This window comes from Ailuropoda melanoleuca, chromosome 7 (genome assembly GCF_002007445.2).
Source record: "Ailuropoda melanoleuca isolate Jingjing chromosome 7, ASM200744v2, whole genome shotgun sequence".
Lineage (NCBI taxonomy): Eukaryota > Metazoa > Chordata > Mammalia > Carnivora > Ursidae > Ailuropoda > Ailuropoda melanoleuca.
Genome location: NC_048224.1, coordinates 96,364,564 through 96,382,066, shown reverse-complemented (window position 1 = coordinate 96,382,066; position 17,503 = coordinate 96,364,564). Strand labels below are relative to the sequence as shown.

Here is a 17,503-nt window from a genome sequence, read left to right as displayed (position 1 = left end):
TGAAAATTTTAGCAACAGATGTAGAACTTCAATGTGTTGAAGGTCTGTTCTGGAAAGTCATATCAATACAATAGGCAAAAAAAATATATTTCCTTTTTAAGAAAAAACTGGGAAGATACATTTATATTGTTACTTTATCCACTGGCATTTAGGAATACTCCTGGTCATGAATGAGCAAATAAAAGTGGAGGTCCACTTTGTATTATATGCATGGAGCTGGAACCACTGTCCTCATTCTATACCTACCCCCTATGGCAGTTTTCCATGGAATGTTTTCTCCCAAGTTCAGATCATTCTACTTATGGTTCCCTATGCCTGGAGCATTCTGTCCATATTTAGCCTGGCAAAATTACTATACTCACCCTTCTGCTCCCTGCTCAGACTTCACTTCATCTAGTAAGACCTGTGTCTATCTTGAAACAAAGTCTTTGTTTCTCTGGTGTAATTCATGGCATTTATCTATTACTCAACAAACAGATAAATTTGTTGAGTAAAGGATAGTCTCATCTACAATGGGTCCAGGCTTTAATAGTGAATATATATAGTGCTAGCCAAGTGCCAGGTGCCCTAGAATACTGAGGCTTGGAGAGATTGTGACTTGCCAGCAATTGACGGAGATGAGGGGCTAACACAGGGAGTCTTGCACCAGTCTCTGCTTTATATGGCTGAACTCTATTAATTCCTATTAAACATGGAAATCACATTTAAATGACTAAGAGGACTAATCCGAAACTCAATACCTCCCCAAAATAAAAAATGTGGCCACTTTTAATAGTGATTTGGTTTGTGAATAATTTATCCAAAAATATTTATATATTAGAATTGCCCCAGAATTTACTCATAAGCAATTAAAGCCTGGCTTATTTTTATTTAAAGCCCTTTACTGTACCTTTTACCAACTCGTGTAATCTCTTAACCAGTGTTACTAAGATCTCTTAACTACTTTGTGTCAATATAGCTGTTCAGGTTCGTTCATTCATTCATTCTTTTATCTATTTTTCCTTTCCTTTCTGAGAGCCCCTACACAATAGCTAAAGAAGGAACATCTGTTCTAGACTGCTGCCTCAAGCCATGTAGACCAAGGGTGAAGAGTTCCACGATCACGTAGCTTCCTCTGAGGAGCACCTGCTCATTGTCACAGCAGCTTACCTCACCTCTTTTCTAGTTGGAGATTGTCAACCGGCAATTAATTTGTTGTTGTTTTAACAATCTACTCTAGGTAGATGGTGTTTCTATTTAGAACTACTGATCAGTTTCCAAGAAATAGGGAGTAAGTTTCCATTGTCGTCTTTTATATAGCTTTATTTTTATTACCATCTTCAATAGGACAAATCCAAAAACAACTGCCACTAATCGAGCGCCTGCTTCATGCTCAACTCCATGCTGGTTGCTTTGCATGTGTTATCCAATTTTGTAGAATGTCACCCGTGTGGTAACTGGGGGGTAGAGAATCTCAGTGCCTTTGCAGAAGGCTTCAGAATTGGTAGGGGTAGGATTTGAATGATAGCCTGCCTGACTACAAAGCCTGTACTTTTGAAAATATTTCCAAGTAGACTGTTGCTCAGAGAGTTTGGAAGAATTGTTCAAATATGATTTTTAAGGGCATTTTTGGTAACTTACTAGAGGGAATCAGCACAAGACCTACTTTATTTCCTCACTCCTTGATAGAATAACTTTCTGTCTACATTGATGGGTTCATGGTAGAAGGATGTTTGCTGGTCTGGTTCTATTTCAAAAACATAAAATATTCTCTTTTAAAATGAGAGGACTATTAATGTATCCCAAGGCTGGGGTGAGAGTTAAGGTGAGGGGTAGAGAGTCAGCACCTTTCTGTAATAGATCTTTCTTTCCTGTAGGACTCATGGGAAGCATAGAGTTCAAATTGGAGATACCAGGTAGGAACGCTTGACCCCACATGGTAGGCTGAGTAGATCTGTGTCCTCCCAGGCATCAGGCTTTACAAGTGAAGTCCGTACCTTCAGTTTTGTAGTGTCGTAGAACAGAAATCATTGTTTTCCACTTGTGATTGGTTTTAGACACATTGTTAGGGGCAATTACCAATACACCCCATTACTCACAGAGGTCAATGCTCCTACAGGATGAATTGAGCCCATTGTGGAATTCTTGTTGGCTTTTACTAGGACCCTCCACCCCCACCGTATTCTACCTAACAGCTGTGGCATGTTCATGTTGGTCCTTTGAGTTTAAACCTAATTTTCACGTGTCTCGTTGGGCCCTGTGGCCTTGAAGCATATTGTTTGTCCTGGCCCCACTTTCCACTCATACTTATATTAGAGAATTTTGCTCAAAGTGCCTTTACTCATGCCTGAAATATGTGGTCTCCCTAACATTTTCATTTCTTATTTTGGTGATGCTTTCCTTTTTCATCACTGAAAGTTCTTTTGCTATTCTTTCTTTACCAGAATTATTAGCACAGTGCAACAACACTCTTAACTTCTTAAGCAAATTTCATCTGACACCTTGTTTGTTTTGCTTAACAATCTCATCTTAGAGAAATACTTCTGAATGCTTCCCCTCTTGGCTCTCCTTTGTTATTTGTTCCCTTATAGATAACATGTTTGAAAACAATTTTCCTACCAAATTATGCTTATTAAGAATATGTCATTTTTCTGTGTATTTGAATTATAATTGATATGCAGTATTACATTAGTTTCAGGTGTACAACATAGTGATTCAGCGCCTCTATACATCATGCTATGCTCACCACAAGTGTAGCTACCATCTGCCATGACAATGACAACGTCATTGACTATATTCCCGATGCTGTATCTTTCTTCCCCGCGACTCGTTCATTCCATAACTGGAAGACTGGTATCTCCTGCTCCCCTTCACCCATTTTTCCTGTCCTCCCAGCCCCTCCCCTCTGACAGCCACCAGGTCTTCTCTTATTTAGGGATCTCTTTCTGTCAATTTTCTGTTTTAATTAGACATATGTAATCACTGTGATGACCCTCTGAGTTAACAACTTCATATATTCCCATACAGAATTGGTATGATTACACTTAAAGAAGTCAGACTTTTTTTGGTTCAGGAAGCTCTTTTTCTGAGCACATGAATATTTTCTGTAGAGATTGTAAAGTACCGAAAAAGATCACTGGACATCCTTTTTTTTCGTTTCTCAGACCCTGCGTATCTGGGCACCCCACTTTTAGGTTAGGATTTTGAGGGCGAGAAAAGCAATCCCTGCCTTAAAAGGGAATACTATTGCAAACACAAAAGGTGTGGTAGCTTCTTTTTCGGGCTCTGGGTTTGAGTGTATGTGCCAAACTTTGCAGTTTTTCTTGTCCCTAAAGTCCAATCAGTTCCGGCCTGAACTTCCTTCCCCGCATACATACCTTCCATCTGAATTGTGTAAGGAAGATCACAGAGGAAGAATTTATTCTCGTTTCTTCAAATCTTAAGTGATTTATGAACTTGGCCTACGGTAAGCCTCACCCTTGCTGCTTGTTTTTAAGAGTGGTATTTTGCCATCTGTCTAATTTTAGGGAAGATGGCAGTGGCTGAGAGTGCGGGCTCTGGCGCCAGAGCTTCCAGGGTGTTAGCACCATGGGCAAGTTGCTTAACCTTACTGAGCCTGTTTTCTGTTAATAACACCATGTGCTCCTTAGGGATGTTCCATATTGAAGATCAAATGACATTAGTACATACACCCTCGAAACAAGTTAGCTATCTACAAAGAATAGAAATAATTTTCACCTCTGCATGTCATTATAATAGGATCAATATTTTAAGTATTGTGTCCCTTTTTTATTTTATGCTTCCACATAGATACTTTGAACTAAATAAATAGCTATTTTTCATCAATAGCTCCGTGTTTAGATTATTTCTACAATTTTGTTGAAGTTATGTTTCCTCCAGTTAGAGAGCCATCATTCATGCCACTTGAAGACTTTAAGTTAATTTTTGGTTCATACAATTGAAATACACTGTGTAGCGAACAAATATAAAATCAGTTGTAACTCATTTAATCTTGCTGCATGGGTTGATCAAATACAATTTAGTCTTCTGAATACTGAGACTAAAGTAGTGATTTGCCAAACAAAAATGAAGTCATCCAATGAGGGGATATTTTTAGTATGAAATTTTCTTGATAAAGAGGACAACCAGAACAAAACTGATTATTTAAATTACACAAATTTGATGCTTGTCAACTTAAAATGTTGTTTCTGAGGACCCTTGTATGGACTAACTAGCTGACCAACAGGAACGCCGAAGCACAAGCTTTTCCTGTGCGCTCCCTAAATCTTGTAGATTGATGCATGATGTTATCAGGGCAGTGAAAATCATGTAAAAGTCCCGTGGTTGGATGTTGAGCCCACTTGTGTAATTATTGTAGGAAATATCTTCTCTCCTTGCTTGTTTTGGTGAGTTTACAGCTTAAAAAATGTCTTTAGTGACAGTACTGCTATTCTGAGATCATACTGGGAGGTATAAAGCTCCAAACCTAGAATGAAACAAATAACTATAGGATGTTTTCTTTATTATCCTTTAGTATTGAGTATTTAAGGAATTAGAGCTATTCCAGGTGCTGAATATTTTGGGTTTGCAACTTTGAAAACCATTCTGGTAGGTTCTTCTAATCTTTATTGTTTAGGCTTTTCACAGTAAAAACACAGCTAGACTAATTGACTTAAATTTTTTTCTTTACCGATAGGATTTATTTTCACTATGCCTTACTCATTGGGGTTACAAGTGCACCTGATGGCAGGGTCTATATGATTAAATGACTGGCAGTTTGTATTTCCCTTTTTTAAAATATTTTGTTTGTTCACTGAAATAATATTAGCAAGAGGTAAAGACTGGATTATTCTAATAAAATGATAAGGTCAACTGTTGATAGACAGTGGAAGGAAAAGAAATAAACTAATACGTAATAATAAGTATATTAACCCATGTAATTGAAAAGGCAACATTAAACTAAGAGACCACAAACAAAAATGAATAAAATGGCTTGCTCTTTGTACATCATATATATTGGTCCTCTACATTCTAAACGAGACAGAGTGCACACACTGTTGACTTGAGGCTACTTTTAATGTTATATTTTAAACGTTACCAGGTTTACATGAAAGATTGTAGGCCTTTAGTTGGATGTTTTCCTTGAAGAGGTGGTTAGCAGTAGCTCAAAAACAGACAAAACTACACTATCACCAAGCCTACAGTTAAGCACTACACTTCATGACTACCGTCTTGTGCCTAGCTATGCCTTTATCTAAGCCTCACAACTGCAGGATAAAAAGTATTTTTATATTACTATATCACTTCAGAGCACGAAGGAAGGAAACACACTTAATAGAAAATCAGGTTGTCTTTGGGAAACCATAGCTGTGAGTATTTCATACTTTCTGTTGCAGAAGTTGTAGAATAGGTTGAACTATCATCTCATTTATTTGAGAATTTTGCGAAATGTGTGAGAGAATTGCCAGCAAACTCATTGTGTATTTCTATAGGCTCAATAATGTTAAGTCCCTGATAGGCTTATAGGTAATTTGCTGTTTCATCTGAGACTAATTTTACCAAAAAAGCAACTTGAAGCTGAAATATTTAATCATCAGCACCAGCACATTCTTGGGGGGATATTCTTAAAGGATAGTTTCCCATTTTCATAAGTCTCATGGTCACGAAAAGTTCAACTAATAACACCTTATATTGAATGTTAAGATGATGAGTTGTTTGTGCCAGTATATAGTATATCATGCTCTCCTCTTCTCATTGGTAGCATTTCTTCATTGAATTTGGTAATACCAGAGAAATTAATTTTTACTGTCATTCTAGATTCCTCTCTAAAGCATCTACTTATAACTATTGCAAATAGGGATTTTTAAGAATAACTCATTTTCCACAAGGTAGTTATATTCCATTGTTTATTTTTTGCATGTGGGGGAAATTTTGTATTTAGTTACAAAAGAAAATCTTGATGGAAAATGGACAAATAGGCCACATATGTTTTACATTCTTTTTTTTTTTTTTTAAGATTTTATTTGTGTATTTGACAGATAGAGACAGCCAGCCAGAGAGGGAACACAAGCAGGGGGAGTGGGAGAGGAAGAAGCAGGCTCATAGCGGAGGAGCCCGATGTGGGGCTCGATCCCATTACTACCGGATCACGCCCTGAGCCAAAGGCAGACGCTTAACGACTGCGCCACCCAGGCGCCCCTATGTTTTACATTCTTAAACACTTTTGTGACTGGTATTCATTACAAGAAAAATTATTCTTTCATGTTTCAGTATAGGAATATGTATAGGAATACATATTTAAAATTTTCTTAGTTAAAATATTTTCCATTTCTTCCTGAAAATGTAGTCATCAGGAATTTCTAGAAAGCAGTCATTTAGTATGTTTGGACGTTGAGTCTTCTCAAAATTAAGTAAACTGCTAAAAAAGCATTTAATGGGAATGTGTTGGACTCTTGCATGTTAGTTTTCTCTGAGAAAATTAGCCTGGGTATTCATAGTACCTGATATCCATCCCTCTGGAAAGGATGCAGATTTAAATTCAGTTTGTCTAATCTTGTTTTAGGGATCCGAGATAAAAATCAAATACTTAAGCAAAAAGAAAAAATTTTTGAGTTTAGTGAAAACTGAAGAGATCCCTGATTTGCATAGTTTAAATATTCATTAATGTTGAAAGAACTATAACTCTGAACAAGAATACGTTTATAAACTTTTCAACGTTTTTTCATATAAGAAGCTCTCCAGTAGTTTTCAAAGTTACAAAAATATATACAATATTATCATATGTTGGAAATGTTGAGTTGGGTAGACAAAATTATTTAAATGGGCCAAGAGTTAGAAACAGAGATGAGGTATGATCCGAAAGTGGGGGTCTGTGGAAATCCACTTGTGTTTTATTTTTTTTAAAGATTTTATTTATTTATTTGACAGAGAGATAGCCAGCGAGAGAGGGAACACAAGCAGGGGGAGTGTAAGAGGGAGAAGCAGGCTCCCAACAGAGGAGCCCGATGCGGGGCTCTATCCCAGAATGCCGGGATCATGCCCTGAGCTGAAGGCAGACGCTCAATGACTGTGCCACCCAGGCGCCCCTCCACTTGTGTTTTATAATCTCATTTTCATATTACAGTATTTCTCTTATAAAATAAGACTAATATATTTAACAAAAGAAGGTATATTTGGAATATAGACTATTAAGCTTTTTTGGAAGGAGGCGATATGCACATTGATTTTTTAAATTTTGCTTTTGAGGGAAAAAATCTGAATTGTGTCATTGGACAAATTCTTAAGTTAATTTATCAAGTATGTCTAATTTCAAAAGCAAGCAATACTTTGGGGGGGAAATACTTCAGAAAACTAAACTCTTTTTCAGAATAAAATCTCAAAGTATATTAGATTTAGAAGTATTAAAAATGTATATATGAAAATATAAATATATAAATTTTTAGTGGTAAATAGCTAGACTTGAGATCAAGAATATCCATATTTAATTCACCTCTGTACCTTCCCCACAAAGTAATCCAGCTGTATTAGATGTATGCTTTGGAGAAATCTCCTATCAAGTCAGTGTACGGTCATATCCCAACATCTCTGAATGGAAAACATTTGTGTTCTCATAGGGACTATGAAAATTGACACTCCCCCATATGCTTGATAGAAGTATGTCTAATGGATGCAAGCTAGAAAGTGGCTCTTGCTTGAATTGTTGCTGGATAAATAATTGTGTGGGGCATTTCACTAATGATATAGTAATGGAAATAATATAAATTAGTAATATTACTAGTATTATTAATAACTGCTGCATTTATATAAGTTTTACTGTGTGCCAGGCACTTAATTCTTACAATATCTCCATAAAGTAGGTGTTATTTTGCCCATTTTATTAAAGAGGAAACTAAGACACAAGACTTTAGATTTCCTCCTCCTAACCATGTTACTGCCTTTCTAAGAAGCAATAATGAACAGATTTTTAAAAATTATTTCTGAAAGTAGTAAAATGTCATACTTACTGTCTTTTTGATGATATTCTTGATTGTCCAGTCAACAAACTTATTTGAGTGACTACCTAGGACCTTATATGGCTGTTCAGTGTTAAATTGTTCACCTTTGGATCCTAAAACACACGTGCATAAGTTACCCAGAATTATATATAGTGTATAAGAATTGCCACATTATACAAAAGTATTTAAGAAATGAAGAGCTATGTGTTGGTCAGCCTTCTATAAGAACCTACTTGTGAGAATTTTCTCACAATATAATAGAGACTTAAAGATCAATCCCACCGCAGTACAACAAATTATTTTAAAACATGGCTGTCTTGTGAGAAAGTTGGGGAAATCTTCAAGGGCAAAGGGCTGTTTTTCATGAACATGTCTCTGTTAAAGGATCTCCCAAAGCAGGGATTGGCTAACAGTCTAATGGGCCAGATAATAAATACTTGCAAACCAGATGTTAACAACTACTCAGCTCTGCAGTAGCCATGTAAAAGCAGTCATAGGTGGTATGTAAATGAAGTGGTGTGGCTATGTCCAATATAGCTGTTTATAAAAACTGCTGGCCAAGCCACGAGTGGAAGTAGTTTGCTGACCCCTACTTTAAAGGATGTATTTAAAGAAGCAACATTTTTTTTTCTTCAGAAAGAAAGAATTGAGAAACAAGAAAGCATACCTACTATGAAACTAAATATAAAGAAAGTATACAATAAAACCACGTCTAACTTGTTTCCTAGAAAAGGAGGTACATAGCTTAACTCCTAGACAGTAACTGTGAAGTAAATCCACTTGGAGCCTGCTTCTTCCTCTTCCTGGGTGGCTCAGTCATTAAGCGTCTGCCTTCAGCTCAGGGCGTGATCCTGGCGTTATGGGATTGAGCCCCACATCAGGCTCCTCCTCTGGGAGCATGCTTCTTCCTCTCCCACTCCCCCTGCTTGTGTTCCCTCTCTCACTGGCTGTCTCTCTCTCTCTCAAAAAAATAAATAAAATCTTAAAAAAAAAAAAAAAAGAGTGAAGACAATTCTAAAGAAGAAAAATCAGGCATGAGCTATAATACTTAGGACAGAGTGTTACTGATGCAAACAGGGATATATTGGACCAGATGGACTGAAACAGCCCCCAACAACAACATATATAGCCGCTTCAAATCCAGAAGAGATGGCTTTGCCAATCAGTAGGCAAAGGGTGGGTTAGCTGTCAAAAGTTATGGTTCAACTCTTCCTTTATAGAAAAAGGTAAATATCCTCACCTTGCACCAGTCAAAAACTTTGATTCTAGATAAGTAGCTATTCTAGGTAAAATGTGAAGTAGGTATTCTAGGTAAAATGTGAATAGCATCATTAAAACTTTAAGAAGAATGTGTAGAAGAATCTCTTTGTCTTTGAAGTAGGGAAGGATTTCTTAAGTTATAAAAGGTGCTAGCAGTAAGAGAAAAGACATTTTGACTACATTTAAGAGCTTCTGTTTATTGAAAGCCTACATAAGTAAGCGAAGTATGACAGTTAAAATCCAAAATCTATTTATAAAATAAACTGACAAAAGATTACTATCCAGAATATTTAAAGAACTGCAAATTAGGAGAATGATAACCTAATGGAAAAGTGGGCAAAAGATACATTGGGCATTACACAGAGTAGGAAGTACAATGTTTTATAAACCTGTGAGAAGCAACTTGAACTAATTAGTAACCATAGAAATACAAGTTAAAAGCACCATGTGATACCATTATAAGCTTGCCAAATAGAAGACTGATGATAACAATTTGGTTAGTATGTAGGCTGTGATTATGCACTGATGGTAGCTGTATCTTTGGCACAACCACTTAGGAAAAAATTTGACACCATCTAGTAAGATTGAAGAGGAACCTCTCCTTTTATTCATCACCCAACTCCACTCCTACCCAAGAGAGCCGTGGCTTTCAAACTATTTTGGTCATAACCCACACTGTCAGATAATATTTTACAAGGGGACCCAGCACTCCTTAGAACAAAAACAAAAGTATCAACAAAGAATGCTTATCCTTACTGCTTATGTTACATTCTAAAATGTTCTGTTCTCTTTCACTTAAAGAAACTGTCAACAATTTCTAAACAGATTTAAGAACCAATTAATGGGATCTACCATTCAAAAACTCTTAGACATAGGTACAGGGAGACATGTGCAAAAATGTCGGTATCTGCATTGTTCATCATAGCCAAAAATCCAATGCAGTTCAAATCCCAGATAAATAATAATAAAAGTGAGTAAATAATAAAATGACTTAATATTATAAGCAGTGAAAATGAGGTGCTATTTATACATAAATATGTGAATGAGTCTTAGAAATATAATGTTGAGTGGAAAAAGCAAGTCACAGAAGTTAATAATAAAAATGACGAAATTTTTTTAGAAAACTGAAAGATAATGTTTAGGAGAATAGCCACAATTTATGGAGGATTACATTATGCCAGACTCTTCTAAATTCCACACACGCGCGCACGCACACACACACGTGCATGTGCTTATTGAAATTCACTGGCTTTGGGACAAAATGTATGATGCTATAATATATATTTAAACTCGTGGCAAAGTTCTTATATTATGCAGAAAACAAATTATAAGTGGGAAATAATTGTGAGCTCATTTTCATTCAGAATACACACGAATGTGCAAATACTTGACATATCTATATTTTTGTGTACACTTATTTATTAGCATACCTATGTATTTTTATAGAGCTATTTCAGAGTCTGCTGTTACCATAAAATGCATGTGAGCCTTAGGAGCTCAGGTAAATTATTGATAACGACTTCGAAACGAACAGTCAAAATGTGACTGAAGTTTTAAAACCGTCTGTGGTCATTGCCCACAGATCTTTCAGACAGGAGCATGTGCCAGGCTATCTCGGGAACATTCTGCAGCAAGCACCCAGAGAAATTTTCTTGGCATTGCATCGCTGTAAGTAGTTGGTGGCAGTGCAATTTATTTGCCAATTGACTAAGTAGAAAACCAGGTCAAGAATAAAGTAAACATAGGATAATGTATATAAACTTCTCAAATCGCTGAGTTGTACACCTGAAACTAATTAACAGTTTGTGTGAACTATACTAAAAATAAAAAATTAAAATAAGAGGATTAAAAAATCAATGTCTTATACCTATCTTTATGTACAGCTCATCTTTAACTTTTCTTTCTAGCGTTGAATTTAGAATTGAAGTAACTAAGAGGCAATTGTATCTAGAATAATGCGGTTCTCTAACTTCATCTTTTCTGTTTTCGGCTATTTTTGCTTCTCAACATTTAGAATAAAAGAAAATTCACAATTACTGTTTGAACTGGGATATTAGTTTCAGACTAAATACCTATTTCTATGCTGTCTGTTGATATTTTTCTAGCTAAAATTCTTCTGGTAGTTATGTCAGAATAAGATATGTTTTAAATGAGATTGGCTTTTAAACGAAAATCAATAGTGCATTTTCCATAAAACAAAATAGCTTTAAAACTACTTCAGACCTTATTCCTAAAATGTAAACATTATTTTTATAGGTCCTAGGAAGTAATTTTGACTTTTTATTGCCCAGTGGAATACTAAAAGGGTGTGGCAGTTATGTCTGGTAATAGGTTGTCTATTAAATGTTCTCATTGAAATGCATCCAGTCATTAGGGTAGAAAATTTACATCAGAAAATTTTGTACTTTAATAAGTTTCATAAATAAGCTACTTTATATATATTTTTTTTTATTTTTTGTAGGTTCCTCTTACTCATTTCCCTCAAGCAAGAAATATAGTTTTGATTTCTGAATATGTGCCCATCTTTCTCTACCACAATCCAGTCTTCCCCGTCTCCCTTACCTATCACACATGGGTACCACATGTGCGTGTGCACGCACATACGTGTGTGTGCTTGTCTTTGAAACCACACTTGTTTTCAACTTTTGTGCTGCCTTTCCCTACCTTTCTTATGTTGATTTTTATAGCAGCCATTGTCTTAGTAACATACGCTCCCGTAAGTCTGAAGCAGCATGCTGGAAAGAACATACACCGCAGGCAGCATTCCCGTCCTGCCTCTGCCTCTTTCTGTATTTGTTACAATGAGCAAACTATTGAACCATACTGTGACAAATGGAGAATGCAGAATCCATTTTGAAGATTGGAGGGATTGCATAGGAAAGCACCTATTTCTGTAGATGGCATTGCGTAGTTTAGCAGTAAGAGTGTTAATCTATGTCATGAACTGTGAGGAGTAGGAGAATTTAGCTTGTTAGCCTGCCATTGTTTCGTGGATGTTGGCAGAAGACACAAGACTGTGGAGTCAAAGAATTTATTACAGCAGTAGCACTAGCCAGAGTCAACAGTCATGTAGATTCCTGAGTCTACATTCCCACAGGGCGATGTGAAGAAGGCCAGATTTAATAGCTACATGCACAGTGGTGTGTATTACTGGACTGAAATTGTGAACCTAGGGAACCCAATCTTTTTAAGAGTATTAAGAGCATTACTGCCCGACCTTTGCCCCAGTTTACATACTGGTCGGTGAACAAATCCATGTACTTAAGAGGGAGACCCTACCTCTATCTTCCAAGACTGTTCATAATAAAAATATCTTTGAAAAGATCATTTGGAATGAAGGGGCTTGATTAGCACTTGTACCTTAGAGTGCTTGGTCTTCCACTCTCTTGCTGGGAAATCTCCAGTGGTTTTTCCAGTTCCCTTGAAAGAAAATCCCACCTCTTTATCTTGGCTAGAAGACCCTAAGTGATCAGTCTTCAGCGCATATCCTGACCTCCTCTTCTACCATCACGCTGGCCTCTCCCTCTCTCTCAAACCCACCAACAGCCTTTGCATTTGTTCTTTCCCCAGATTATCCCTAGTTAGCTGTTTGACATTGCAGATTCAGTGTGAATCAATCAGTGAGTGAGGCCTTATCTGACCGCCTCCAATGTAAAGTAACTCGCCATTCTGTCACATCACTTGTTTTATTCATGGTACGATATTTATCAAACTCATTTTATTTATTGTCTGTCTTTGACCCCTGGCTGACCCTATCACACGGAATATAAACTTGTTTTAGATCTATGGATACATCTATGCATATGTAATTCCTATACACACAGACATACATATGTCAATTGGTATTAGCATAATACCACTTACTAGTCGGTGTCTCAGTATTTCTTGCATGAACGGATGGGTGGATGAATTAATATGTCCTCTACTCTATGCTTTTTTGTTCCTCCTTTTTTCCCCCATGTACTTTTCATCGTTTTGTGAATAATATTAGATTTTGCTATTTGATTTCTAATGAAGACCGTGCACTCTCTCTAGGGTTAACAAAAACAAGACTATGGCAGTAGAGAAATGAAAGTTTCCCCCCAAAATAACCTAAGCCAGCTACTTGTTAAGGTTTAGTTATGCACTTTTCTATTTAATGCTATTAGTGATAAACAAACAATTCAATAGTCTGTTTGCATCCCTTGGTATTGAGAACCACGATAGGAGATTGTACTATGTGCTATGCTGTTTGTTGGCACATAGAGAAATCCTTGTTTACCTATTCACACTAATGCCATGTGAGAGGTGTTTTCTTGATTTGTACAAAACTTAGAAAATAAGGAATTAAATCACCTATGTATTCGGGACCCTGTAGTTCACATGTTATTGGTTTTGAGGAGAAGTCAGAAGTCTAGCTTTGAAATGCTGAATATTCTTCTGGTCACCCTATGACACTTGTCTTCATGTGAGAGAAGTTGTTAAATGATGGACTGTAATGTGAAACAGTCATTGCAAAATTTCAGCTCTTTTCTATCATTTCTTCGACTACTTTTCTGGCACTCAGTAATTTACCTAGCAGAGGATGTATGGAAGGCTCTAATACATTTGCTAGACCCTCTTTTGGAAATACATATAGGGAAACAGTTTTGATTTGTAAATTAAATGCTTTTTTATTTTTAGTTTCTGTCTCCCTTAGTTGAATCCACTAAGATGCAGGTGCTACAAACATAAGTTGTATTTATAGATCCATATTTAACAAGGGTTCCTGTGCTAATCTTTGAAAAGACTGTGTTACTAATATTAGAAGTAGCCATTATCTAAAAGATATTTAATCACAGTTTTACAGATTAATTTTTGTGGAATTGCCATGGTTAAAATTGATCGTTTTCCAAAATTTGTTTGTAACAGCAAGCAAGAAAGGAGAACATCAAAAAAAGAGAAGCAGAGGAAAGGGAAAAACGTGCCCAAATAGCCAAAGAATTGGCAGAGAAAGAAAGACTTGAACGCCAGCAAAAGAAAAAGCGCTTATTAGAAATGAAGACTGGTGAGTCCTGTCAGATTTGCTATTTGTACTGGTTGTTAGCGGTTTAATGAACTTCTGTGAAAAAAGATATGATCACCTATTTGTATAGTTAAACTGTAGAGCACTTGTCTTNTTTTTTTTTTTTTTTTTTTTTTTTTTTTTTTTTAAGGCTCTCACCCTTTAGTTTACTAATAAGTAGTGCTTTTATTCTAACTGGTCATTGGTTGTATGTGATACTGGTCCCCTGGGTCTATCCTTGTAGTCCCAGTATATTTGCACTATTTTGACTGCTATTTCAATAACGAATCTGTAATAGTTTGTGTCAATCAATAAATTTACAACTATAGAAAACTGGGAAATTCTATTGGACAAGTAACTTGTTTTTTTCAACAAAATATTCTAAGGGAGGGAAAAAGTGATGGAGGGGAAACATGTAGATTAAAAGAGTCTTAAGAGACTTATCAACCAATTGCAATAAATGGAACTTACGTATATTCTAATCCAAATGAGTGTCAACAAAGGCAGTCTGAAAAATTTGAATGCTTTTTTCCCCCTGTAGACGTGATAATGTTGTCATGAATATATTATAAAATATCTTTAAGAGACTTACCCTGAAATTTTACAGACAAAAATATGTCTGGGATTTCAATCAAAATAGTCTAGCATGACCAGGGAAATAGGGGGGTGTGTTGATGAAACAAGATTGGCTATAAATAATAATTGCTAAACTTGGGTGATGGGTGCTTGGAGGGAAGGGTGTGTTCACTATACCATTTTTTCTACTTCTATATATTTTGAAATTTTCTTTAATAAAAAGCTCTTAGAAAAAAATTTAAAAGAAAAAATAGAAAAATTGCAGTTTCACAGAAATATATAGGTATATATTTCAAAGCTAAAAAATACCACTAACTTAGAAGCAAAGGGATTAAGTAAATCATAGTTACATTTCACTCCCTCAAAATTCTGGCTCTTCCACCTCTAAGCCACTAAGGATTGCAGAAGGCTTTAATTAAAATCCATCAACTTCACTGCTAAATTACCATAGTTTACAACTTAGGGCTGCAAATTCACCTAAAGTTTCCCCAGGGTAGACAGAGATGCCTTCTTTGCCTTTTTTACTTTCACTTTTACAGACATATTTTATCTTTAATAAAGCAAACTGAGTACCTTAATGTATCACACATGTTTCTTCCAGGAGAAAAAAATAATCATCTAAGGACAGTTTCTTGTTTAGAAGAGTACACTTGAAATTCAGGAAGTATTCTCAAAAATATCTTAAAAGTGTTAACTAAAATGGAGATCAGAAAGGTTTAACATTGATTTTAATGTTTCTGGAAATCATTTGAAAGTAATTGACTACAGCTTAATTTACCAACATTCTTGTATTTGAACATTAGTTCATTTAGTATTGGCCATAGTGTCATCTGTATGAGTTATTGATAGCAAGCATATGGGCTGTTTTGTTTGTAGGTTTTGCCCAGACCCTCTGGTCTGTCATAGAGAGCCTCTCAGCAGTTCTGTTCTGTCAACCTGGAATTTAAAACCCGATAGGGAACAAAAATTTTAGCAAAATGTTAGATCCAGTGTAATCTCAATAATGTTTTCATTTAAATTTTCCTTTTTCCTGAAGGCATTTTATTTTTAGGAATAACTAAGTTCATTTCATTTTTACAATTTAAAAGTAATACGTTTGTGTTACAGAAAACACCTAAAAAGTAGTTGATCAAAAGACCATTACCCAGGGGCGCCTGGGCGGCGCAGTCATTAAGCGTCTGCCTTTGGCTCAGGGGGTGATCCCAGCATTCTGGGATCGAGCCCCACGTCAGGCTTCTCCGCTGGAAGCCTGCTTCTTCCTCTCCCACTCCCCCTGCTTGTGTTCCCTCTCTCACTGGCCGTCTCTCTGTGTCAAATAAATAAATAAAATCTTTACAAAAAAAAAAATTACCCATAATCCTCCTATCCAAAAAGATCTCTTTTACTATTTTGGCACATCTTTCACTTTGAAAATTTTCTACTTTTTAATAATAGCCTTATGACGGTAGTGAATGCGCTGTTCAGTATCTCGCTAAACTTTCTGAATGTTTCCTGTTATTCTTGTGATTCTTACTTTGCAATTGCAATATCTGTGTCATTGCATTCACTGGATATATCTACTTTAATTTGCTCTAGTCATAATGAGGTCATAGAACAATAGTTATTTCCATCTTTTCAATGTGATACGTTCATGCATAAATAGTTGACAAATATTTGTAATTAGGATATGGACTAGAAAAGGATAGTTTTAAGACTTTTTGATGCATGTTGCCAAATTGATTTCCAAAAATATTATTCTAATTTCACCAACTTTTAGTATTAGTTTATGAACATGCTTTGGTTGAATATTCTCATTTTTAAAGATTTTTGTTAATAAAGTAGAAAGTTCTTTTTTATCTTATTTTGCCTTTCTTTGAGTACTAATGAAGTTGGACATTTTTTTCAAGTATTTATTAGTCCATTTGTATTTCCTTCTTTGTGAATTGTGTTGTCTTAGTCTTTTCCTTATTGATTTATACACGTTAACTCATTGAGCATCAATATTTACCTTTTAAATATGTTTTCTTACCTTGGCTATCTATTTTTATCTCTTGATATATAAAAATGTTTTTTAATTTTTGCTTTTGTGATTTTTCTCATCTTTAATTTAGAAAGTCATCTTTACAGCAATTTTATATCCATTTCAATTTTTTTCCAGCTTTAGTTATTCATAAAACTATTCTCCACTTAATTGTAATTCTTAATCATTCATATAGTAGGGTCTATTTCTGAAATTTACTAAAACTGTTCTAATACTTACCTATGAGTTATGGTTAATAATTGGTTTGTATTGGTTTCACATGGGTAATTTTATGTTGAGAATGTTAGTTCTCTTTTTCTTCCAGTATTGTTAACATACAGTATAATATTAGTTTCAGGTGTACAATATAGTGATTCAGCACTTCCATACAACACCCAGTGCTCATCATGACAAGTGCCCTCCTTAATCCCCATCACCTATTTCACCCCCCACCCACCTCCCCTCTGGTAACCATCAATTTGTTCTCTATAGTTAAGAGTCTGTTCCTTGGTTTGCCTCGCCCTCTATCTCTCTCTCTGTCTCTCTCTCTTTTCTTTGCTCATTCTGTTGTTGTTGTTTCTTTTTTTTTTTTTAAGATTTTATTTATTTATTCGACAGAGATAGAGACAGCCAGCGAGAGAGGGAACACAAGCAGGGGGAGTGGGAGAGGAA

General features: G+C 35.7%; 1 protein-coding gene across 2 annotated transcripts in view; it reads left to right on the top strand.

The window, feature by feature from the left end:
* DIAPH3 (diaphanous related formin 3) overlaps positions 1 to 17,503 on the top strand; it is a 484,281-nt gene that overhangs the window by 312,052 nt on the left and 154,726 nt on the right. For both annotated transcript variants that reach the window (XM_019796633.2, XM_019796631.2), the window contains one exon: positions 14,124 to 14,259. In XM_019796633.2, coding sequence (XP_019652192.2) covers positions 14,124 to 14,259 — 136 coding nt within the window. The remainder of the gene's footprint in view (positions 1 to 14,123; positions 14,260 to 17,503) is intronic.